This window comes from Bombus pyrosoma, linkage group LG6 (genome assembly GCF_014825855.1).
Source record: "Bombus pyrosoma isolate SC7728 linkage group LG6, ASM1482585v1, whole genome shotgun sequence".
NCBI lineage: Eukaryota > Metazoa > Arthropoda > Insecta > Hymenoptera > Apidae > Bombus > Bombus pyrosoma.
In genome coordinates, this window is record NC_057775.1 from 2,801,251 (window position 1) to 2,827,429 (window position 26,179).

At 33.8% G+C, this 26,179-nt stretch overlaps 3 protein-coding genes across 11 annotated transcripts in view; 1 reads left to right on the forward strand and 2 right to left on the reverse strand.

The window, feature by feature from the left end:
• The first annotated feature begins 3 nt into the window (after positions 1 to 3).
• LOC122568306 (serine protease gd-like) lies at positions 4 to 10,836 on the forward strand. 7 transcript variants are annotated; one of them, XM_043727915.1, is made up of 7 exons: positions 4 to 142; positions 232 to 337; positions 6,734 to 6,955; positions 7,878 to 8,043; positions 8,477 to 8,869; positions 9,704 to 10,065; positions 10,252 to 10,836. In XM_043727915.1, the coding sequence occupies exons 3-7, from the start codon at positions 6,743 to 6,745 to the stop codon at positions 10,528 to 10,530; spliced, it is 1,413 nt and encodes a 470-aa protein (XP_043583850.1). In that variant the 5' UTR covers positions 4 to 142; positions 232 to 337; positions 6,734 to 6,742; the 3' UTR covers positions 10,531 to 10,836. The 7 variants fall into 7 exon arrangements, with proteins under 7 accessions (XP_043583850.1, XP_043583849.1, XP_043583848.1 ...); XM_043727913.1 differs by lacking the exons at positions 4 to 142; positions 232 to 337 and adding exons at positions 5,002 to 5,897; positions 6,327 to 6,406; XM_043727914.1 differs by lacking the exons at positions 4 to 142; positions 232 to 337 and adding an exon at positions 5,001 to 5,897.
• Positions 10,837 to 11,736: 900 nt separating this feature from the next.
• Positions 11,737 to 18,531, reverse strand: LOC122568304 (PAX-interacting protein 1-like). Of its 2 annotated transcripts, XM_043727908.1 has the most exons (9): positions 18,293 to 18,531; positions 17,576 to 17,760; positions 14,944 to 17,390; positions 14,317 to 14,761; positions 13,431 to 13,615; positions 13,073 to 13,314; positions 12,374 to 12,643; positions 12,045 to 12,249; positions 11,737 to 11,938 (listed from the first exon to the last, which is right to left on the reverse strand). In XM_043727908.1, exons 1-9 carry the CDS (start codon positions 18,386 to 18,388, stop codon positions 11,871 to 11,873), a joined length of 4,143 nt encoding a protein of 1,380 aa, XP_043583843.1. In that variant the 5' UTR covers positions 18,389 to 18,531; the 3' UTR covers positions 11,737 to 11,870. The 2 variants fall into 2 exon arrangements, with proteins under 2 accessions (XP_043583843.1, XP_043583844.1); XM_043727909.1 differs by lacking the exon at positions 18,293 to 18,531 and having other exon boundaries at positions 14,944 to 17,359; positions 17,576 to 17,705.
• An 816-nt stretch (positions 18,532 to 19,347) lies between these two features.
• The window catches only part of LOC122568303 (potassium/sodium hyperpolarization-activated cyclic nucleotide-gated channel 1), a 205,895-nt gene continuing 199,063 nt past the window's right edge, over positions 19,348 to 26,179 (reverse strand). For both annotated transcript variants that reach the window (XM_043727906.1, XM_043727907.1), the window contains 2 exons: positions 24,740 to 25,213; positions 19,348 to 23,068 (listed from right to left, as the gene is read on the reverse strand). In XM_043727906.1, coding sequence (XP_043583841.1) covers positions 22,466 to 23,068; positions 24,740 to 25,213 — 1,077 coding nt within the window. In that variant the 3' untranslated portion in view covers positions 19,348 to 22,465. The remainder of the gene's footprint in view (positions 23,069 to 24,739; positions 25,214 to 26,179) is intronic.

Consider the following 26,179-nt stretch of genomic DNA (forward strand, 5'->3'; position numbering starts at 1 on the left):
TTTGAAGAATTTGACGATGTTATTCTCAGAAATCGGAAAGAAGAAAGGAAAACGGAAGTTCATCAAGTGTTCCAAAAGTAGCTTAAACCACTGCAAGCAGACGCTATTAAAATATGACCAGATGTATAGTAACAGTCCATGGGTGAGTTGTGAAAATACATATTCTTGTATGGAGAATATATATCTCAATGATGGTTATGGTACTTATTTACTCTGCGCTTGATTTCGTAGATTCCACGCAGACGCTGTCCATTTCGCGTGAAATGATGTTTTTCATTCAGCTGCCAACGTAGTTAATTTAGGTAGTTTTAGGAGAGTTGGTAATAAATATAGCGGGGTGAGTATCCTAGAACAAGTAGTCTTTTTTATTAAAAAAAAATGGCAAATGTTTTGATTAGGAAAAGGAGAAAGTTATATAATTGTTCTTAATATGTGGCCATTTGTTCATTCATCTCATACCAGTTCATAAAAGGAGAAATTTTATTTTTTATTTGTGTTCAATGTTTGTGGATTATACATTATGAAGTATATCCTTGAAAAATTTTACGTCATGTTATCGTTATTGTAATAGGTAAGATATCGTTTCAAGAGATTGTTAGGTATATCTTGAAACTTTATACGAGTAATTCTCACGCGTAAGCAATTTTATAAAGATTCTTTGTAAAATCTATTTACTTAAGGTAGATGTTTGTAATGCAATTAATAGCGAAGAATTTTTTTGATTTATATGACAATATTAAGATATGCTCTGTGTATTTTGAGAGGTAGATATTTATCGAGTATTGAAATATTGCATTTTTGTCAGATGTTGTTACGCAAGGATGAACTGAGCGGCGCGTGCAAAGAATTTTAGAAGAAAAAAAGGATTAAAATGCGAGGAATACGTTAGGCATTACAATGTTAGAAATCATGTCTAGTTTTATTTCACGTAAATAATGAATTTCTGGTATCTTGACAAAGGTATTTTTATTCACTTAGAAGTTTTAAATACTTTTTTCTTAGTTTCCATATTATTATTTTTTTTCCACATTTACGCTATTGAAAGTCAGCATAGAAACATTTGGTTTAATATAAATTTAATGATTTATATAATATATAGAATCATATAGTAATCTATTGCCAATTTTTATTGCCATATTATCGTCTAGCCTAAAAGAAATTTCTTTTTCAAGCAAAACAAATCGTTACACAGATTATTCTTTGCACAATGGTGAAAGTAAGCGAAAGGCACAGTATTGGTATCAACGTTTTACTTGCTCATTTAGATACGGTTTTCATATAGTGTTAGGAATCCCCAGTGTAGTACTGATAAGACAAACCGGAATTCTTATGACGTAAGCAATAATATTCTAGTGGAAAACACCTATTTTAGACATTAATTATAATCAAGTATGTTCAGAGTTTGAGGTCCTATAATCATGAGTGATTGTATAATTTTGTCATCGTTCGCAAGAAAAATCATAATACTCGTTTCTCCAATGTCCTATAAGTTATTATTTATACGTATATATTGTTAATTTTAAAAATTTCTTTGAAAATTTTACTTTCTTTCTTCAATGAAACAATTTATATAAATCGTAAAATTTGTTTTGAAATTCTTAACTATTGTGCGATAGTCATTGATTAGTTAGCTAGATGTATAGGCATTATTAAGCAATAAGAATTATCATTAAGAAAATATGACTGTTATTATCGAATAATTTCAAATGATGAGTTTATTGTACCAATAGCTAACAGTTATGTTGGCAGTAAAAATTGCTTCTCTACTATATTACTTGTATTGCATATAATTAAATTAAATATTCGTCAATAGATATAATTTCTACACGTGTGTAATCGCTTGTAATGCCGTAGTAGGTAATGTTCATTAATGAGAATCCTAGAATTGTGGTTCATGCCATTGAAGTATGTCCTTTATGTAATCATTAATCACTTGCGTATGGTTACTTTGTTCTAATATTGTCGACAATATTATATCAAGTTTCGAATCATTGTATCTTATATCGTAAATTTTTAATTATATTATGCTTACACACAGATATACATTATATCTTATGTCGTGAATTTTTAATCATATTATGTTTACATATAAATATTTAAAATAAGCCAGGTAGGAGACATGAAATAGATTGAAAAAAAATATCTTGATACAATATATAAGTTATTTAAAAAAAGTTAATTTTTGAGAAAAGCTATTATAAAAATGACAATTAGTTTGTTCCAAATTCATGTACATACCTATTCATGAATGTATTCGTCAATATACGAAAACATATGGACAAGAGGACAATTTGTTTGCAGCAATTTGTAACAATTTCAAAGAATTGAGACAATAATAAAAATAGATCTACGATAATTCCAATTACGTAAAACTGCTTATTGGAAGAGCTCATATGAAATCTAAATTAACACTTAGGTATTATTTCTATATTATTTAGGAATTTTAATGGAAAATTTTATGGAAAGTGAAATTATTTGGAAATATTAACGCAAATCGTGTACAAATAGTTAATTTCGTTTCTGTCATTTCACCTATGCACGTATGAACTATCCTTTCTAAATTTTATTACATCTGTGAAAAAGATTGTTGAGGATGTAAAATTTTGAATGAAATGAAACGATCAAAGGGATATAACTACTATTTAACATGTCAACAAACATGGTTTATGGATATAATAACCTTAAACTTTAAGTAAGTTTTAGGAAGTTAAATTGTTCTATGGCTTTAGTTTTATGGTTACTCTAGGGACGAATTGTTTGTTTATGGTACAAAAATAGACGGGAAAGTAATGTATATGTACATATATATGTAAGTACACGATAACTGAAGGTGTACCGTTGGAAGAGGCTTAAAACACATAAAAATGATTTAGATTATTTGGTAGAATAAGTTGAATCAATATTACATATCTAGAAAATTACATATCTACCTGAATTTATTTTGTCCTTCTTTCCAAATGTTTCTACTTGCAGAATTGAGCGAAAGGGTGGCGTTCGATCAAGGGAAGTAATCAATCTTGTTCGTTCTCGCGATGTGTGATCGGAGATAGATTGATGTCGATTGATTGATTGTGATTTTGGATATATTTATGCACAAAACTGATGTGTGCATGTGTGCATGCGTTTATAGGGATATAACGATTGGACTTGACGATTCTGAAGAGATACTGCAATTCTGCCGAAAATATGTTATCTTGGTGATTTTTAATACGTCGTATTCTCCCTTCCATTGTGCGTTGTATCATTGGAAGGGGGGGCCGAGGATCAGTGCTGGTGCAATATATTTTTTTTGCACAATTTGTGTTTTTTGCTTGTGGGGTCACCCTTTCGGAAATCTCAACGTTTACAACAGGTTATCAAACTGTGAAAAAATACTGTAAAGAAATAAAAAATACAGGTATTGCAAATGTTTTAAATTACTCACGTAGCATCTGAGTGGTGGCGCGCAGATGATCGTAGCGCTAAAATTCTATTTCTCAAAAATAGCGATTGTTCTTGATTGAATCTTCGATACGTCGGGCTATGTTGTAACACTCAACATTATTGGACAAATAATACAATTTCTTGAGAGTATACAGGGTGTATATGGATTATGCTCCAGCTACTATGCAGCAAACTATACCAACAGATTATAGGATCGTTGTAAACACATTGTTAAAGTTACAAATATCGAACACAGCCTGAATATGTACGTAGCACATCAAAGAATACGAAAACTCGATCGTGTTTACTTTTTCTATACATACCTGCTCGATGTCTTTTACTTTGCGATGATTGCTTAAGGTATTTAAACTATCATTTCAAAATAATTCCAAATTTCTTGAGAATTTCGTTGCATTGATTTTGCGCTTTCTACGTGTACTTCTGTCTTCGAATTCCCCGCAAATAAAAATAAGTGAAAATCAAGAGATATGGGATCTCGGAATTGGTCTCGGGAGCCAAACGATTTATTTTAGTGACCAAACCACCTTCTTGTATAGTTTCCATTTTACTAATTTTTCATTTTCTATAGTGCGATAGACAACTATTCAACTGTATTCAATCATTGTGGATGTACAGCAATGATACATTTTCCATTAACCCCCGTACCCTCGAATCCGAACGATCCCAGGTATTGCTTCCCGTGTAGTTAACCGAACCATTCGCCTTCCAAGGATTAAGTTGAATAGGTAAAAACCCTTGAAGCACAATAGGATAGCAATATATACTCAGGTATGAAGAACGGATCAGCAAAAGAGTTATTTATTATGCCCATCCAGACACGGACATAATGAAAGGCGGATTATTACGGGATCTATCATAAATAGCTATTATAAAAATTGAATATACTCCGTCTTGTAAAACTCATGGAAGGAGGGGTTTTCTTCTTACTGTATTGGTATACCAGTCACGAAATACAACTGTTTCTCAATAAACGATTGAAATTCTTGCATAGGTGTGTAATAATACAGCATTCCTTCATTAATCCGTAACATTGATTTTTATCCTCATCAGATGGTACTCTCTTGGGATTTGCATATCCCAACACAAATCATGCACAAAATAGATATCGATATACTAGCATATATCGACATATATATTTTATACACGACAAACGGTAGTAAAATACCGTGACGTTCGGTTTACAGTGAACCCTGCTAGGATAAAGAAAAGTTGTCATGAAAGTGGAGATAAAGCAAACATCGCCGATTTTCTTTCTTAACGCAGAATATTAATACCGTTACGCATATATTAAACTGTGTCCAATATTTGTCTATATCTCTATAACGAACCGCTTACAACAATGCTTCGTATAACATATTTTTTCTTATTTTCATTTCTTTTAGCTCCAAACATTTATAGTTATTGAAACATACAAAAAATTGAAAATTCAAATTACACATAATAAAGTACAAAAATGGCACGATATACATTATAATTACATCTGAAATTACTAATAAATAAACTATTCGTTGTATGAAAAAATGTTTCAGATAAAAGTTGAACGATTTCGAGAGGCGTTTGAAAAATTCGATCTTACTATGTAGTTTGAATAGTTGGACATAGAAGATTAAATCTATCTTTCTTTTTCAATATAATCGTAGTAATATTTTGGATTTTAAACTTTCACGATGGGTAGATGACATATTTTTGTTTCTTCGTAGTTTCGATCGTGTTTCTATTAGTATATTGTTCCTTGTTTACAAAACATCAGAACTAAATCATATATTTTCGATGTATAAATCTGCGTAACTATGTATATGTTGTTCTATATTGAACGTTTATCATAGAATGTCGTGAGAATTGCATTGTTTTGATGTAGTTTCCGCGTTCAACGTGACTCATGGAAATCTGATCCCCGGGAAAGGACCATCGCGTAAAGTCCTTTCTTTTTTTCTGCCGTCATGCGCATGCAAAATTGTGGTTTCTATAAATGAAGTGGTCAAGAGGTGGTATTATCGGGGATGCCCCTCTACCACTCATGAGGATTCATAGAAGCGTCAGAAGGTGAACGTTGACAGTTGCTACCTGATAGGTATCTTGTGAACCGCCAGTTGAAATCCTACCTACAAAGTAAACTGACAACTTAGGTTAGATAAATCGTGATCAATTTCGCCTTGTTAAAATTTGTCGATATAAAGTGAAAAGTGTTCTACTCTGAACGTAGAAAATCTTGATCGACCTATATTGTGACGTGAAACAATTTTTTGAATATTTAATGTACTTTCTACATTTTTCCTGATTTTATCCAGTTATCTGTGAAATTGACGATATACTCAAGGGGATGAATAGTTTCGTGTGATCATACTTGTGGTAGTGATTAATTTGTGTTCAGAATTTTTTTTTCCATTCTAATTTGTTGATGATGGAGTCAATGTCACTCAGTGCTGCTAATTCAAGTAGATTTTGAGATACATGTAAGTAAATATGAAGGTAGAAGAACGGTAGACATTATAAAAATATCTATAAGTTATGATTTTACATCTTAAAATAATGAATAGTTTACGCGAACGATTTAGTTTTATACTAGAAATATGTACATTGACAACTACGTAGAACAATGAATCAGCTGACGAATCTTTCTCTTCATTTCATTTACATTTCATGTTTCTTACAGGCAAAATTCTATTATTTGTTTCCTTGGAGTAAGAAATATGAGATACGAGTGAAACAGATTCGTCATTTGATTCATTGATCTACGGTAGCTGTTAGTGTTTTTCTATAAAATCAAATTGTTTATAACTGGAAAAATAAGCTTCGAGCGCTGCTTTCGCCCACAAAATTTGTCATATTACCGAGAATCACATCCTCTAAACATTTTTGATTTTTTCTAACTTCCTGTATAGAGAATCAGAGTATTTAATGAAGACTGGCTGAATAAAGTGTTTCGAGAGAAAGTTATCAACAGAGGTTATCTCTTGCTGAGGTAAACATTACAGAATTTTTATTGTAGTAATCTATCAATTTCCTTGAATCTTCTTCAACTTGGAGCAAATGTATCGAGCACAGTGTTAATAAAGAATAAAGCGGAATAGAGACGCTTCTCGGTTAGATTTCCTTTTGAAATTATTCGTTTAAATTCATCGTCTATTTCCCTCTACACTCTATAAGATCGCCTTTTCGTCGAAAGAAAAAATTTGTTATCTCTGTGTTCGAAAACGACGTAATCTACTTTCTTTGTTTTCTTGCCATTCAAATGGTATATTTTTATCAAAATTGCAGAGATACATTATTAATTTATGGCATGTTACAGAATTCCAGGATGATCAGTATCATCGTCAAGACTATTTTGCTGGTGTATCTTTTTCAATTGTTTGTTGGGATAGTTGGCCAGTCGTCGTGTTCCAACTACTTCCGATATATTCAGGATGATGTCTCAAACGAACTCATCGGTTACATTGAAATACCATTCCCACCACGTGGAGTTATCTTGCAACTCAGCGTCACTTTAAGTATCGCTGTTGCACTACCTTCGGTAAATTGAGTTTTTAAATATTACTGACCTTGAAATCTCGAAAAATATGACTATGAAAGTTTCTTGCTTGTCTACATATCTACCGCTTTGAATCAAATATAATGTCTTCCTCGGTGTACGAGTCGCTTATTGGCTAAACCAGAACTCTGCAAAACAAAACGTAGAGAAAATTGATGAAATTATACAAGATACAGGCATCAACCAAAGTGAATTGGCATTGAAATTTAAAAAATTTCAAAAAGTGGAGTTGACCACTTTGGCTCACTGTTCTTTTAAATTCTTGAATACAACAGTAAAGCAATTTATTATTTAAAGTATTATATTATATAATACGTATCGTAAGTAAATAAGTGTTTAGTTCAAAATAGTTTTTGAAAATGCAGTCAGAAGAGTTAAACTTGCTTCAACAAGTAGGTACTAAGCATTGCGCTAATGAATAATTGAAAATAAATGGTGATCTTGTATATTGAAAACTATCTTGTTTTTTCGTGAATGAAGTACTTACCATCTTTCTTTGAAATCCGCGTTTGATCGTAATTACGTACAATCGTAAGATTAAATGTGATAACCCGTGATATATTCGAAGCTTGAAACTTTTTGTCATATAGTAACATTAACGAATATTGGATCATTACCAAGCATTTGCGTTATTGGATGTTGTGTATACAAATATATCGTATGTTTAACGTTAACTCATTGAATTTTCCCAGATTTAATGATAAAAATAGTAATCTAGAATTAGATGAATATGTAAAATAAGCTAGATAATTAACACTTATCGTTTTAAATGAAATGGAAAAGATATCTTTGAATTGATGTTTCCAATGTTCATTTCAGTCAGCTCACATTAAAAAAAAGAAAATATGTGTATATTAGGAAAATATTATATCAAATTAGTGCCAATGATTTTCCCATATTTCAGAAATATGTTGGACGATTAGAATTGGCAAATTCGAAAGAACAGTCGATTAAGGCAGTGAACCAGGGCAGGCCTCTGTCGTACAGAATCCATTTTCCTCTACCTCGACCAATACCATTATTAAGCAGTTTGTGGTTCAACGATCAATTTATCTGTTACGGTCCACGTGGTATGTATACTTTTTCAAAGATAAATCATGCATTGTTCATTCTCCTTAAAACTAATGTTGCGTAGAAAATATTAGAAGTTATTATCAACATCTCTCTCAGTTTGAAAGATTCCTTTAATTAAATAAGTCCCTTTAATTTGTTTGTATTGATCTAATCTATGTCAGTGCGCTAAATGAATATAATAATCGGCCAAAGCATTTAACGACAATTACTGTATATCTTTATATTTCTTTAAATACTTACATTAATTTTGATTTAAACTACAATTTTTATGTATATGATCTAATGCATATAATCTATTCATCAAATGAAATATAATTTCTTAGATATACAAACTTACAAAGTTTGATCACTTTGATTTAATGTTAATTTAACTAAGATAATTTAAAAATTCGATTATAAATAATTGGTTAATTATTTATGTAATTCCAGCAAGTGGACCAATTGTCACCTCTATTGTATTAAATCACACACTCTACCCACCTGGAAATGCTCTCAGTAAGCAGCCAGAATTTAATGACAATAATAATTGGAACGGGGTGGGAAATATATATCCACCTCCATCAATAATCGATCGACGCGAACCTTCGCTATCCCCGCAAATAGGATCAAATGTGCCAAATGTTAGACCCGCGTCACCAAATAATGAACAAATTAATCTAGCGTGTGGTCGAAGCAGTATCGAACCTGTTAATCCTCTCATAGCTAGAGGCGAGAAAGCGTCCCCTGGTCAGTGGCCATGGGTGGCAGCAATCTTTTTGGTCAAGTTAAAATTTGAATTTCAGTGCGGAGGCACGTTGATCTCAAATACACATATTATTACAGGTTTGTAACTTTTTTTTATAGTTAACTTTGTTAATAATTAATTCCTTAACAAACTCTGTATATACATATAGTAATTAGAGTTGTACTTTTTAAAACTTCAACTTCTTTAATAAGCCTTTAATATTTATTTATATTTTTCTCGTCTAATGTTTGAAAGGAAGATAATAATAATAATAATAATAATAATAATATACTAATAATAGTATTAAATTAAAGTAAAAGATTCATTACAGACAGCGAAAGAAATGTTCATACGTGTTATATTTTAAATATCAATTTAATGCTATAATTGAAATTTAACACGATATTAAATATTCTCTAAACTCGTAGCGAGAGAAACAGCGATTATTTTAAAAATATAAAAAAGCTTTAGTCATCGTACCAATAATTGAACTGGCTCTTTTCATTTCTCTTTCATCATTAAACCAAGCAAAATCAGGAAGTACACATTGCAAATGAAAAGTCAATTTGTCAGTTAGTGACTAAGCAGATTCCGCTTTTTCTTAGTCATCACAAAGACAAATAATAATTATAAATATTCATGAAAAGGCTGCAGATATCTATGCAAATTCAAACTTTTGCGAATCACAACTGAAAAAATGCAATCAAAGTAAAAATTTGCTTTACCTACTATATAACAGTAATGAATATTATATTTTAGATATTTTATATATTTTTGCATATTAGCATTCTGTGCATTTTTGTATTTCCAAATATTCTATAATTGTATGAAATTCCGCAGCCTATTTATGAATAATTCATCGATCTAGCATATTATTGACGAGAGTTATGATATATTTTATAATACTATACGTTTATAACATATTCTTTTAGCTGCGCACTGTTTACAAATGAATAAAGTAAATCTACCTGTTGGCTCATTTTTGGTATCCTTGGGACGCTATCGACTCCGAGATTGGAGAGAGAAAGATTCGGAGAATCGGGAAATAATAAAATACAGGGTTCACCCCGATTTTGTTGCGGGTGGTAATGCCGATGCAGATCTAGCCATATTGATGCTACGTGAGAGAGTGGAATTCAATTCGATGATAAAACCTATTTGTCTTTGGTCCGGATCTTCGCTTCTGTTGAACGTTGTAGGCAAGGTTGGCTACGTAGTCGGCTGGGGACGCGACGAATTCGGAAACCCATATGTTCAAGAGCCCCGACAGATAAACGTTCCGATCGTGGCTCAGGTAAAATTTTTATACAAAATTGATTGCTTGCGTATAATCGTAGATCTGATAAATAAATAGAACTTGACTCTAGATTTATGGAATAGATTTAATTAATCATTTAATTTTAATAGAGTTTTATGTTTGATGTACGAAATTCTAAGCGTTTCGATTACATGTGAATAACGTTCGATGAATAAATTGCAGGAAGTTTGTCTCTGGAGCAACAGCAACTTCGTCGCGTACACCTCAAACCGAACGTTCTGCGCTGGTCAGAGAAACGGAAGTGGCCCGTGCAACGGCGACAGCGGAAGCGGCTTCGTGATATACAACAGCGAAATGGATCGTTATCTATTGCGAGGGGTCGTTTCGAGGTCCCTTTTGGACAGTAGCACTATGTCTTGTGACTTATCGCAATTCGTCGTTTATGTAGACATTGCTCAACATCTAGACTGGATACAAACAGAGATTTCTAACAATAATTGATGATCAATAATTAACTGATAAATTATTGATGATTGTAACTATAAATGTGCTAGTCGATTGGATTTTGTATATAAATTATTATTTTATCATATTTAACTTTGAATAGTTCGTAGAATAGTTTTCGATTTATAAAATACCAAATCTTGATTAATCGAAGATGTTACATTACCTTTATTTTGATTCCTTAGACTTGTTTCATAGATTACACTTCGATTTATTCGTTGTGTTACGTGCCGATAAACAATTGAAATGATCCTATGTGCTTGCAAAAAGTGGAGTTTAAATGCAATATTTCTGGACTGTTCATGTTTCTGTTGTTTTATTACTCGGCCAGTGCTCTCCGTATCAGTATTTACGAAATTGATGATGGCAAGTGTACAAAAGTATACGATTTACCTGTAAGAATAGATGATATAGCGTAATTTAATTATTTTATATCGTATCGTGCGTATTATTTATTACTGACATACTTTTCGTTCTTAAATCGATTGCGTCTGGATTTATTTTCCTTTGCATAAAACATGTTCTTTATCTTATATAATTTTATGCAAATTGTATACAGTTTTATTAACTTGTAGAGAACTATTTATTACGTATTCTAGTTTTAATTCCATAGCATTCCATTACTACGCACATGTTTGCACTTTTCTTACAATGTTAGTCCGACTTATTGTATGTACAATAAAATGATCCTGTTGACTATGAATATATAATATTTACATATACGTAACAAAATCTTTTTTATAACCGATTTTAATAGAACTGAGAATAACATAACCCGATCAGTAACACAATTAGAACACAATGATGCGTATTTCTATTTATTTTCAATTATACATACTCTTATACATAAATCATTTCTTATTATATAAAGACAGTGGTAAGCGAAACATATAGAATGGAAAAAAATAAGTGTACAACGATACAAACTAGGATGATATGTATAATTTTATATATACGACAAAATGTGAGAAATATACGCGCGCAAAGAGAGACAGAGACTGGAGTGGAAAAAATAACTACAAGATGCTAAGTAAAACAATATTTCTTAATTATGAATGAACAACATGTCCTGACTTCAAAAAAAAAAAAAAACAGGTCTATCAAATGATTTATTTCGAGATGCTATACAAAATACGCTATTTTCAGAAACGAAGCATGAAAGGAGAGGTTTTGGAATGTTTTCAGTGAAAATAGTTCCTCCTGTATCATAAAATTATGTTCTTTATTGTCCCATTGAAGAAGGTAAGCAAAATTTTTCATCTCCAAAATAGCTTACTAAAGAATTTAGTAAGCCCGTATGGGGGATTAAAATGCAGCATATTGGAAACTGCATGTATTTAAATTTGTTCAGTTTGGAAGTATTGTCGTGCAACTGCTCCTAATACGATTTCTGCACTGAACACACCTACAAATATTAAAAGAAAAGATGTAAGAGAATATTTTTGTACTATTCATATATATCTTCAAATATTCTTTTAAAAAATTAAACAGAAATTATGGGAGCTACTTACTGATATTTACACGTAAAACGTCAGAAAGAAGATGAAGATCATTTTCATGGGTGATGATGATATAAGTTAATTTATTACTATTCATTTCTTGAATCTGTGCTAGAGATCTTCGCGTTTTTTCCATTGTTCCACCCGCACTTTCAATTATTTCTGCGATCGCTGATGGCGATGGTATTACACTTGGTGTAACATAAAATACTTTGCCCTATTCAATAAATAATTATGTTTATGCTTAATATGAATTTTAAATCATTATCATCTTACGAACTATTGGTATCGATTAAAATATGTTGCCAATAAATTAATAGCTTAGCTAATAAAAAAATTACCTTAAGTACTGTTCCCCTATTAAGGCTGGCCAGTGCCTTTTCAATATTGCAATTAAAACTTTTCTCGAATTCTGGATCTCCAAGCATGTATCCACTTTCATCTAAAAATGTGTTCCTTGCGGAACAATCGAGTAACCACTGTAACGTGACAATATATTTACAACGTGATAAGCAACATAACAATTTTACAGTTCTTCTTGGTGCTGTCATCACGAGATGAGTTGCATCTCGCCAACTTGCTGCCAGTGCACCACCTAATTCCCGAATTCTCTGTTAAACAAATAATTCAAATCCTTATTATAATATGAACTGAATTCGTTTTACGCGTTTTATACATTGAATTTAACTCCTTGGCCTACACGCTATCTGCCGATCGCGCGCCGTGCCATTCATCTGTTCAGCCGTGTGCCCGAACTGGCGCAAGATGTATACTTCTTATGACATGTATATTTAGGGGCTACAAAAGTTATTGTGAAATAATAAACAACGTTTGAGGACAAATAGTGTTTTTAAGATGTGTTTTAATAGTGTTTTTAGACTCGTGGTTTTCGCTTATGGCACAAATACTTTACCATGAGTCTTACTCGTGGTTTTTGTTTATGGCGCAAATCTCTTACAACGAGTCTCGTTCGTGGTTATGGGCCAAGGGGTTAAAATGTATAAATAGAAGATCTTACTGAATTTCATTGTATGCGTTACCTTCGCATGCTTCCTAGGATTAATACCAGAGAACAATATTCTTGGTTGCTTATCCGGAGGTGGAGGATCGGGATTACTAACGACTATTGGTTCTTCCATGCCCAACAAATGTGGATCTTTATTCAGTAACGGACCGTCTAATCGCGGCTTTTTATACTTTCTTATCGAATTTGGACCCTGACCAACCTGCTTTACTTTATCGTACGATTCCTGAGTAATGTTTATTGGCATCTTCCATGCAGCTGAAAGAAATGGTATTTTAACATCAGCCAGAAAATTAAATTTAGGAAAACTAATGGAATGAACAATTTATGATTTTCTTATTGGCAAAAGATACAATTTATCAAGTTCATGATACCCATTAAATGAGGCACTAGCGAATAATCCAATCTAAAGGGATTGCCCAGACTGTACTGCTGATATTTCGGATTTTCGGTTTGATGCAGCGCATTCATTTGTCCGCACAGCAAGTCCGTCAACCATTGAGCATTTACTACTCCTGTTTGCCATTCTCGAGCCTTTTTATATTTTTGACCGTCCGGTCTGAAATGGTTTTTGTTAAATATAAGGATGTCGGTAGTAACGAATGATCGATCGTTACACGTGGTATCATAAAAGGTGGTTATACTTCATTTACTCTGTGCTCTGTACATTTGGAGCAAAGGGTGAATTTAGTATGTAAAATAAATAAAAGAAGTTTACATACATGTTTATCTTATTTGACGTTGTTTCCAAATGATAGATACTTTGGATTTCTGTAATTTTGTTAAAAATGTTATTAATTGCACTTTGTATGTTATATCACATGTAAAATCTTGGTGATTACTTATAAATATTTCCATATTATTTCAGGTAAATTTGATGTTATACACTCTATATAAAAAATGTATATACATAATGCATACAAAAATAAATCATTTATAATCAACAAATAAAACCTAACTTAACATGCCACTGTTTTCATTCACTTCACACTTTAATGAAAGTAATACTTATTAGATATCAAGAATATTTTATAATAACCCTTGTAATGTCTCAACATTTTAGGAACAAAGTCAAATAAGACAAACATCAACATAAAGTCTTCCATCATTCTTTCCTGTCAAATTCATCTCTAAACGTGTCCACCAACATTTTACGATACCCATTGGTATAATTCATATAACTCAATTATTCATTTAAATCAAGAATTAAAGCCCCAATAATATCAGGATTGCTTCTGTTGAGTAACAAAACATCTCTACCTTCTGCAAATGAGGAGAGTGTTGTGCCTGGTGAAGTAATTGGTAACTTTAGCTCCCAATGCTTCCAGCATATACTTCACCTTCGCTCGTTCTTCTCCTTCAAATCCAGATAATGATACAATTTGTTTTGCACACGGAAGCTCTGTCAAGCTGAATGGTGTTGGAAAATGCAGTGCGTGCCAAGGTGGAACTACCTGCTGTTTACTGACTACATCCGATAGCCAGTGAGCACTGACGCAACGTTTTCCTTCCCGTAATGCCTGCACTACTGTCGGATGTTTCTGCGTAATCGCAAGTACATGAGTAGCTCGGGTACAATATTGCGGTTCCACCTCTCCGCCGTGTCTCTCGATCACTTGTTTCCATACGGAAACATCGTTCGGACGTTGCACATCGTACTCGACGATGACAAAGATACAACCTAGCAAAAATAGATCTGGTGGAACTGGAAAGAAATAACAATTTATTACTCTAGTGAAAAAAGAGAAGTTTCCAGGTAAAAGACGAAGATGAATTAATGAGTAGTACACTGCGGATTTCAAGAAACTTTCCAATCGGATAAAACACAGGTACATAAGAAAACATGCAGTCATAATTAAGAGTTTTTAAAAAACTGAAAAATCATACGTTTCAGATTTGGATTGTGACCATAGAACTGAGCTTTCGCTTGAGGCATCACCGAAGCATACTGCATCTTTATTGGCGCACCGGGTGGTGTTCCATTTGTGATATTACCAACGGTTCTTCGCTGATATGCCGCCAGAAGTTGTGGATCCTGAGACGGCGGCGGCGGTGGTCTGTGTTGCGCGGTCATTAATCTCAGTTGACCAGCCGCACTACCTTCAGCAGCACTACCTTGTAATCTATTCGTCAACATGTTTGCCAGGGCCGTTTTTGTTTTTGCATTAACGACTAATTGTTGGTCTGGTGGTATTTGGGCATTATTCGACAATGAAGTCAAGGGAGGCTCTTGTTGCGCGCCCTGTTGCTGTTGCTGTTGTTGTTGTTGCTGCTGCTGTAAGTGCTGCAGTTGTTGCAACCTTGCCATTTGTTGCTGTTTTTGCATATGTAATTGCGCTATATGTTGAGGAGTTAAAGCTTGACCCTGTTGAAACGTTTGAGCAGGTTGGCCGGCTTGTGGACCTTGCACATTTTGATTGGTTTGCACAATCACCTGATTAGAAGAATTAATTGGTGTTAAGGCTGGTGGTTGAACCCCAGAATGTAGCGGCTTTTGACCAGGCGTTTGTGCAAGTTGAGGTCCTATCATCTGAGGACGTGGTTGCTGAATCCACTGCAAACCACCAGGTTGAACTGGTTTTCCTGGACTTCGTATAACAGCGATATGCGCGCCTTGTTGCGCTTGACGATTTTGCATTTGCCTCTGCAGTAACAAGTTTCTTTGTTTCTGAATTTTTTGGATAAATTGAGCCCTTTGCTGTGGATCCATTTGTTGTAACTGTTGATGAGTTTGAGCATCCAATTGAATTAACTGCCTTGGTGGCTGTGGTGGCTGTTGAGCCCATTGTCCACTTGGTCTTTGCGGGCCGATTTGTTGTTGTTGCTGTCTTTGTAATTGCAAATGGTATTGTTGCTGTTGCCATTGCGAATCTCTTTGCACAATAAAACCTTGCTGATTAGGACCCATTAATTGTTGATTCTGAGGTTGCTGCTGTAACTGACCGTCTCTTATAACAAATTGTTGTGAACCTTGAGGCGCAGATTGTTGCAGCTGTTGAGAGATTTGTTGAATTTTCTGCTGTTGTTGCTGTTGTTGCAATAATATAAGTTGCCGTTGTTCGGATGTGAGTTGTTGCGATGGAGCTTGTTGTTGATTCAATTGATGCTGTTGTGTCCCAATTTGTTGTTGTTGAGTAGGAATCTGTTGTTGTAAAACTATTTGCTGTTGCTGTTGGGGTGTTAGCTGCACTTGTTGTTGTTGGACTAATTGTTGTTGAGTAGTAATTTGCTGCTGCTGTGATAAATGTTGCTGTTGTTGGTTTATTTGTTGCTGCGGAAGAATTTGATGTTGGTTTAGCTGTTTTTGCTGTGTTAATAATTGCTGTGGTGATGACATTTGATGTTGAGGTAATTGTGAATTGATTTGTTGCTGCTGTTGTTGTGTCATCAATGGTTGCTGTGCAAGTGACTGCTGCTGCGTTCCGATTAATTGCTGCTGCTGTTGTTGCTGAGATGTTAATTGCGGAGACTGTTGCTGATTCAAAAGCTGTTGTTGCGTGTATTGCTGTTGTTGTAATTGCTGATGCGGTGTAAGTTGTTGAGGTAACTGTTGTTGCTGATTTAATTGTTGTTGTTGTATTAATGTATGCTGTATATTCATTTGTTGTTGTTGTTGCTGCGGCGATAATTCTGGTTGTTGTATTTGTGATGGTATAGATTTCATTTGAGCAACATTATTTTGCTGAGAGGCTTGCGGCAACCAAGTAGTTTGTGCAACATTTTGATCAGAAACAGAAGACGCAATTGTGGAAGCATTGGATAAACTTGCTGTAGTAATTGGTCGTGGAAGATGTTGCTGTGGATTGACATTATTTTGTCCATTTGTTGTATATGGAATTGCAGTTACAGTTGCATTAGCTGTGTTTACGCTATGAGAAGTATTGGAAGATACTGGTGGACTCGGTTGATTCCAAGGCATCCGTTGTTTCAGTTGTTCCAACATGGCTTTAGTTTTCTCTTGTTCTTCTCGTGCAGTATTATTTTCAGTATCTTCATCCATGAAGCCAGTAATCATGGCTGTAGAACTATTTGGATATGTTAATAGTCTTGGATGGTATTCTACCTCACTCACAATAGTTCCTTTTTTACAACATTCTGTTACCCAGTCTGGAGTTACAATTTGGATAGGATGCCTCATTGCAGTTTCATATTTAAGTCCAGCAGCCTTTCCAGTAATTAAATGAGTGCAATACCGATCTAAGCGTAATTGACATTTACCACCTTGGAGCGTGATCATCGCCCACAGACTTTTGCTGTCTGCACGACTTACCTGAGACACACATGCTCGTACATTTGAAAATAACTGTGTATCTTCAGGAGAAAAATAGTGGGGCCTATATTATTATATAGATAAGGAAATGAATTATTCTTATATAGATGAAATTTATTACACTAATGTAATATTTTTCCTATACAAAAATGAAAATATATAATAAAATTTACTATTGAATTACTCTGTTTTATTAAACTAAAATTTTCTATACTACCAATAGATTACAAATTTTTTAATAGAGGATACGGCAGAAGTTTATTGCATTTGACAGAATATAGAATCCAGTTTTGTGTAACTGCTGGTATCTCATAGATATCCTTTGCAGCAGATATATCATTTTCCAGTGCGTCATAGCCTGCTATTAAATGTGTAACAAAATCACTAAAATAATTTGATCTTTCAGCACCTCCCTCCTGTAGTAAATTTAAAATCTGGAAACAATTTAAAAAAATATTTGTTTCTAGTACACAAAAATCTTTTTAATGCGTTGTTAGAATTATGCATTTATATGATGACAAATGTCCCAAATTTTTGTTCCAAAATTAAAACATATGTAAAAGTGCGTAAAGCGATGAAGCCAGTTCCTAATTTTGTAAAATTCTTAATTAATCTTAAATGTTAAACTTGTTAAAATTGTTACAAAGTATTATATGTTATATTTAATTTACATTAAAAATTTTGATAAACTTTAACTAATCTAATACAACAAAATATTCTATGTTGAAAAATGCTATACAATTAATGCTTTCTAAAAGTCTGTTGTCATCTTCACATTCAAGGAGTACAGTCTGTTAAATTTGACTCCATTTTATAACCTCTCTTGTATCAATCGCGATTAATTTGGAGTAATTGTGGACAGATCACGATTTTCAATGATTAAAATATAATAATATCAATATTATGAAATTAGTAACATTATGTCAAAGGTAAAGGAAAAACGCGGGAAACAGTAAAATGACATACCTTAGGATCACCTTCGCCGCTGACGTAGTATTTAACATCGGCGAATAAGGCCCCATCGAGTTTTAATTCCTCGAGACCGGCCCTTATGTCGCCCATCCTTAAAAAATTACAGGTAAAATCACGTATTCCACATCACAACTAAACGGCGCGTTTTCAAAAATGAAGTTGGAACACGCACAATATTTGATAACAAAACCCACTCGCGACGCTTTTGTTATTATTATGATTTCAAGGTTATGTAGCTACTTCGAAGTCGAACGATGTATATCGTACTCGATATTTATCGAAAGTTTCGAGTGCGCTAGATTTGAATATCGAAGATGTCAGTTGAATCTAATATGGAATCGTGTTATAATATCTTTATGCCAGTCTTTATTAAAAAGCTTAAAAATAAATTAGAATACGCGTAGAAACCTTAAATTTGCTGTATTAAAAGTAATTAATGATGTGAATTGTTTTCGGTTTCTTAGTTTTCACATTTTATTCAAATTTTAACCTTTGATTTAATTGCACCATAATAATAATAATACTTAAATGAAAGTACTGAAGTGAAAAGTATTTTTGGATACTCTTATGTGTTTAATATTAGTGAAAATTACTGTGATAATATGCAGCTGTATATAAATTTGACGGGACTAAAAGTAGCTGATTTAGAATACTATAAGGTACATGTATGACTATTACGTATATATTATGTATATGGTTGTTATGTAAAATATACATTTTTCAGATAATTGTTATAATATGTGTATAAAACTTGAGAAACTTTAACTTTAACTTTGTTTTATAAATTATTCTCTATTCTTTCATCGATTTGATAATAAAGAGACCAGAAATTGAAACAATTAATAAAATGATTTTCAAACCATTAAAGATTTGCATAATATTTGAAACATACGCCATTTTAGAAAATGTTTAATAATGTTTAATGTTACACTATACTTGAAACGTTCTTTCTAAAAAACTCGGTTTGTCTCTAAACATGAAAATATATTTGAAATTTTATCTGTTTATTGCTCATCGACATAAATGTTACTATAAGGCCACATGAAAAACACAAAGTTTGAAAACATTTGTTTACTTTATTGTATACTCTTTTCATTCGCGTAATAGGTACATATCAGCATCTAAAATGCTTTTCACCGTATTAGTTCGCCATAACCTCTTCTTGTTTTACGCATTCTTTGTTTTCCTCTTTCACTCGCATTTGCTCTCTTCCTTCACTTGTGTTCTCCCGCTCTTTCTCTCACACTTTCTCTCTCTATCACGCACACTAAATATAATCCTCTCTTCTTCTTTCTCTTCTACATATGTGTCTCGTCATTCGCGCTTTCCCTCGCATTCATAGATAAATAAATTATAGGCTAGTATTTACAAGTTCTTCTTAATAGATTTCCTCTCCTTACTTAATTTAATAGTCATTTCTCACTTAACAGATTTATTTATCTTGTAAAGACTCTAGAAATATTGAGCTTGGTCTGGTCAGTATACATCATATAATTCCCATTAACTTTTGTCGCTTTTTTCTTTTAATTAAATTATGTGTATCTATGTATGTGTACGTGTATATGTGCATACGTGTCGTCGAAATTTTTTTTTCTTCGTTCGTTACGTTTTAGTATTGAATATTTAATTTTCTCCCTTTTTCCGACCATGGTATATCGTTTCTCATTAAATGATGAAAATGACCGCATAAATGGGCAGAGGCATGAGGGAAAACGGGAAGCAAAAGTTCAATTTTCCTGGGGTGGTGGTGGCGGGGGGGGGGGGCGGTGATGAAAAATTACGCAAATCTTCTATTTATAGAAAATTTATAGATTTCTTAATTAGCGTCTTGAGATATGAAATTAAAATTGTCCACTTATAAATATGTGTATATGTATATATATATATATGTATGTTTATCTGTGTACGCGTATTTGTATGCATTATGTATGCATATAGATATATCTCTTTTGTAATAACAGATTCGTAATTTATTCTAGTATTTCTTATTTAACAAGTGTCTCGTGAAACGATATAGAGGTACGTATTGCTCTGTAACAAAAGAAAATGAAGCATTCACAGTGTTTCACGGACAATCGGTAACAAGTTTGTATTATAGTTCGTAATAGCTAAGGCAGATAATGGAAAGAGTATCGCGTGAATTCGTCTTCGATCAACTTCTTCTGCACGATGTTTCGCTATGGAATGAAAAAGAAACCAACGCGATATTGTTTGTAATTGAGTATCGTCCGTCCGGTGTACACATTACACATTTAAATAGGTGCTTAACATTTTATAGTTCTATATATCTCAAGTATAATATCCTCTCAGGCACCTGTGATTATTTACAATGCAACAACTGTATAACACAAGTAAAATTTCAACTCTATGCCAGCTATTAACAGTAAACATTTAATGAAATTTCGTAATTTTTAATTGAATAAAAATATTATTCTTTAACACGGAGATCAAGAATCTTCTTTAAAATTGAGAAAAGAAAAATATTGTTATGAAAATGGAAAATGAAATTTCTTGTACTTTAAAGGAAAATCGCGTATTATTAGTTAAGTAGACTGTTAATTTAACTTTAACAATTAAAGGTTTTAGTCGTGTTATTTCAAAAGACACGATTTATTTCTACGAATTTCTTGCAGTTAAGAGGATATCTATACTTAATCACTTATTATGCCTATTAGATGATAAAATAAGTTAATCGATTGAGTCGAAATTGTAATCTATTTATAATTTGCGCGTGGACAAGAGAAATTCTGTTGAAATTAGGTTGTCACGACTATCAGAAAAGCGAGGAGAGGCTGAATTGTCCATAAACTTGAAAATATTAACGTTCAACTCTTAAAAATTAATCAATGTAATTGCACTTCACATGCTGCTTCAAGATATCCTTTAAATCCATCAGCACGTCTTTTCGCAGAAACGAAATTTCACTCTGTTTTATCACTTTCTCTTTTCTTTCGAAGTATGTAGGTATATCAATTGCTGGAAGTTATAAATTTAAAAATGATTAGAAAAATGAACTGAATTCATGAGTAATGACAAGATAATTAGGCGAAGTTAATGTAAATTAATCGTAATTTGTACCATACACGCGATATTTCATGAAGTTATATGGTTCAGAAAGCCGCGAGATCGTTTTGGAACTTTTAGCTTCACAGAACTGATTTTCGGGCACTGCGTAACCCTCTGGCATCCAGCTCTTTAAAGAGAAACGTTAATTCCAAATTGGTGGAAAATTTTTACAGACACTTGTAATATCACCTCTAATCGAGCGATATTTTACGATTTAATCAACGTTTAACGTAATACATCGTGAATATAATTTCGTTAACACACGTGTGTAGTGCCTAGCTACTCGTAAATATATGTATTTTCGTATTGATCGTAACGTAGCACGTAAAATTCGTCTCGTAATCCTTAAGTCAAGTCTTCGTAGTAGATATGAATATCTATATATAATTTCAAACCGCTATAAACTTTAATTTTCGAATAAAAGATCTCGTATAGTTAGTCGCTAGAGACAGGAAAAAGTATATCCGAATTCCATTTTATTTCTCTCGAAACCATACCAATTCCCTTTATTCAACCAAAATGATCGACGTAAAATTTGATTATCTAACCGAAGCTGCTGTTCGATATCGCCAAATAAAATGAAAGGTCCCTCGAAGGATAAGAGGATCACGATCTTCGATCAATGACCAAACAAAAGCAAACGAGTAATGGTAGAAGGTTTGTGAGAAATAAACCTAGAGAACAATCCTCCGAACTAGCGTATCTGCATGTGTACGTGTGTGGTATGTATGGGTAGATGTGCACAAAGAGGGAATGCGACTAGAACGCAATTTACGCGTGTATTCACGGCGTGCGGAGGTTTTAGAAACACGTGTATACGCTCCCCTCACGAAGGTCGTATATATTGGCCCACGAATCTCCACGTGACAAAAGTCCAGGATCATAGGAAAGGAACGATCAATCCCCTAGATTCTTACATATCGGGTTTCACATCATGGTCTCCCTACAACTGGTCATTCTATCGAAATCTAATTGTAAGTAAGGGCAATCGTTCTCGCAGAGGGCCGCGCTGCCTGTAGCAGTTGCTGGGCCGTTACACCAACCCCTGGGGTGCAAAGTGCTGGTGAGATAACACAATACATCTAGGATTTCGTTAATGCGCTAGGAGCCCGGATTCGCATCCTCGCTGCTTCTCCGCCTGGCCTCCAGTTCCTGGGCTAGCATAGCCGCCTCCCAATTATTATGTCCCTCTCCACGCACTTCACCTTCCTCGTCGTCATCGCCGTCATTCTCGCTGTCGCCTCTTCCGGATCTATCGTCGAATTCGTCCTCGGATCTGCTGCTCTCGCTGTTAGACTCTAGATCGATCGCCACCTCGTCCTTCCACAGAGACTGTGGCACGATCGAGCTAGGGAGTTCTTGAAGCTCTAATGTTTCTTCCTCAGAGTGTTCTTCCCAGGATCTTCGATTATGAGAACTAGACTCTATACATGGCGAGCAACGCTTATAGTGCGACTGAGTGGTGAGGACCGTGTCCACTGAACCGTCTCTCATGAACGGGTGGTCCTCACGATCGTCGTCCAAGTCTTCCTCGAACGAGGCGTCGTGCTCTGTGCTGTCTCCCAAAGACTCGTCCCCGTTTCTTGAATCTCTTTGTTCCAGTTCTAGTATTCTTGCTTGAAGTTGAGATATTATCTCGTCTCGCTTGCGGATCTCTAATTCCAACGAAGTAAACTGCCGCTCGAACTTGGTCTGTATGTCCTCCTGAAATTTTATTCGTATGCGTATATTAGTTACGAGTAATATAATTAGTACGCTGGTGTCGAGTTTTGAGTTTGCCGAAGGTTAGCTGTGTCACGGTGTAATTTTCTGTTTAGGTGTAATTTAGTTTACTCTGAGTAGTAGATGAAATTACTTTAAATAAGTAACGTGATCTTTATTTTTTGTAAAAAGAATAAGATATTTTGAAGTATCACTTGTTCGGTATTGATGCAATTTTCTTTGAAATAATTTTTCGAGAAATTCCAAAAATATTTTTAATATTGTGATGATAGGTCGACAGGCTAGACTGTATATCACAAAGTCCAATATTTTACTATGTATCTATACTTTCACTCCTTGTTTCTATAAATTCTTTAAGATACTATTGCAATTATTTGTTTAATTCATGAATAATTTAGTCCATTCATATTACAATTTTTCTACCCCAGATGTTTTTGATATGCTATCAAAGTAGAATTTCTTTTATACTTAGAATACTTTTCTCTCTATTTCTAACATCAGAATATTTTACGTACAAAATTTTTCAATAAAAAATTTCACTTGCTTTTGTGTAAAATTGGTAGTTTCACATCTTTTGTAGCATTGATATAAATATCATGAAACATATTAATATCTGCGAACGGGGAAATTAACAGCACATGTATGTCGTTGGTTAGGCGGAGTACGCTAACAAGTAATATATTAGTGATTTGTAAACAGGGAGTAGCATGCAAATAGAACGAGGTTATAAGCCGTTGCGATGCAAACTTCTTGCAAACTGGCTCAGTGCGCGAGAACTTTACGTTGAACAGCTCCGAAGTCGACAACTTCGAAGCCAATATCTTCAAGGGAAATTACAGGAAACCAAGGAATCTTGTAGAACCTCCTCTAGGAAATGTAATTCTTCCAAACGTGTTTCTTGATATCCTTATTAAGTTCTTGAAAATTTTATAAATGGCTTTCGCAAGTTTACCTATTGATTTTTCAGATGAAAGAACACATTATTGATTCTACGAAAACATAAAAGTGTCAAACTTTCATTCCTTTAGCTCTTACGAATGAAGAAAATATTCAGTTTTTCTGAAATATCTAGTAAGCGATTATTATAAATATTGAAGTAATTGTCTAAATACTATGTAAATCTTGATAGTACATAAAGAAGAGACGCAGTAAAGAGTTACTGTGCATGTCCATTCACAGTTTTTCTTTCTATCTTTTATATGTATTTTTTACTTTATGAAAGATGCTACAAAAGCATATTATTATTTCTGATTAATTACCGTTAGAATTATCTACTTTTCGAATTAATTACGTTCGATTTAATTACAGTCAATCGTATCAGATAACGTAAGGATTGATAGAATATTTTTCTAATTTTTCTCAATTACGTTCAACTTTCCCCCCTCAATTTTAATTTTCCTCGCCGATTAAATCTCAATATGTTTGAAAATCCACGGAATAAAATATCACAGTTGCTTTCATTTCATTTGACAAATAACACCATTCGAAAATATTTTGTTTTACCATTCCCTATCTCTAGAGAAGAATTCGACAAAATTTGAATATTTAACTCTGTGTAAATAGTTCGCCATACGTGTCGAAATTTAATCCAAACTACCTTCAACGAGCTGTTCTACGCGACGAGAGAAAAAGTATAAAAAAATAGTGACTTACCAGACGAGCCTTAACGACGTCTTTGATGCCGGTGACTATCTCCCCCAGGTATTCCTCTTCTCGTGGCCGAGATACCATTTGCAGGATACCTCCGCTGCCCAAAGGACGGAAATTGAGTTTATTGGGCGGTGGCAGTGAGGCCTGCTCTTGGGAGTCGGACAACTGCGACCCAAGCGGATAATTTGCTGGGGTCTGTTCGGACGGTGGGCTCTGCAGCGTGTATTTGTTAAATGTCACGCTTTTCGAGAGTTTCGAATGCCGTGCCGCGTAACCTTCTATCGTCGGTGCTCTCATTAATTTCCTTAATTCGGCGGTAGCCGCTTCGCGATCTGGCGTGCTCGTCGCCGAGGTCTCGGAGCTTCCGGTTCTGCTGCCGGCTGATAACTTCTTCAGTATGCTCTTCAAGTTCCGCCTTTCCAACGTCTCGTTCTCCGGTGAAAGTTGATCCGTGGGTGACATCGATGACATTCGATTCTGGAAAATGTGATGCATTGAAAGAACTTGAATTGGCACTGATAAAAATCAGACGTTGATATTGTTCATGGTTAATAATAGTGATTTCGTCGATAATGTAAAATATTAAATATTAAGATATCGATTCAATGTGAAAATTACTGACGAGATCAGTTGATTTATTATTAATTACACGTTCCTTCCTTTAATCCGTCGATCGAGGTTCCTCGTAACGATAGAAAAGTACGTACGTTCTTCTGATCGATCGCGATGCGTCAACTTCGAGATAGATAATTCTACTTTATCTTAACGGAATTATAAAGATGTAAGCTGAAATTGACAGTAGATCGGCACAAACAAAAGACATCTTTCATGAAAGTTAAATTAAAAAGATTCTAGTTTGAAGAATTTTGATTCGATTTGTGCCATTATTAACTCTTCGCAGGTCGTGGTTGATCTGACAGATACATGTAAAATATAATTCTAAATATTTTCAAATTTATTCTTTACATTTAGTAATTATGTAGTTTATATATACTGTAAATATATCTATATATTATATTCTGTATTAATTGTAGTCCGATTAAAGACTTTTCACATATGTGTACAGTCTTTTCGCAAAAATAAGCTGCACTGCAGCATAGGATTTCAGTTGTTGTATCTCTCAGATACACCGCGAACTCCCTTGAGTTAAGTAGTTCCATTTGAATAGGACGAAGAGAGTAAATCATTTGCGTATAATACAGAAACTAAATGACAGAACTTCTACGCGCACAGTTTAATATATCGTCGAAGTTTTCGATACCTGACAACTGATATAAGCTATTAGGCAGTTAAATATCGTCCGAGTATAATACAGGAGATCTAAATTTCTAGCAATTGGATTCGTAACCTAATGTTGACCGATGTTGCATCTCGGTATATGCTCGAACGATAAAGATTTCTTTTATTTTACCGTATACGTCACACATACAACTATAAATCAAT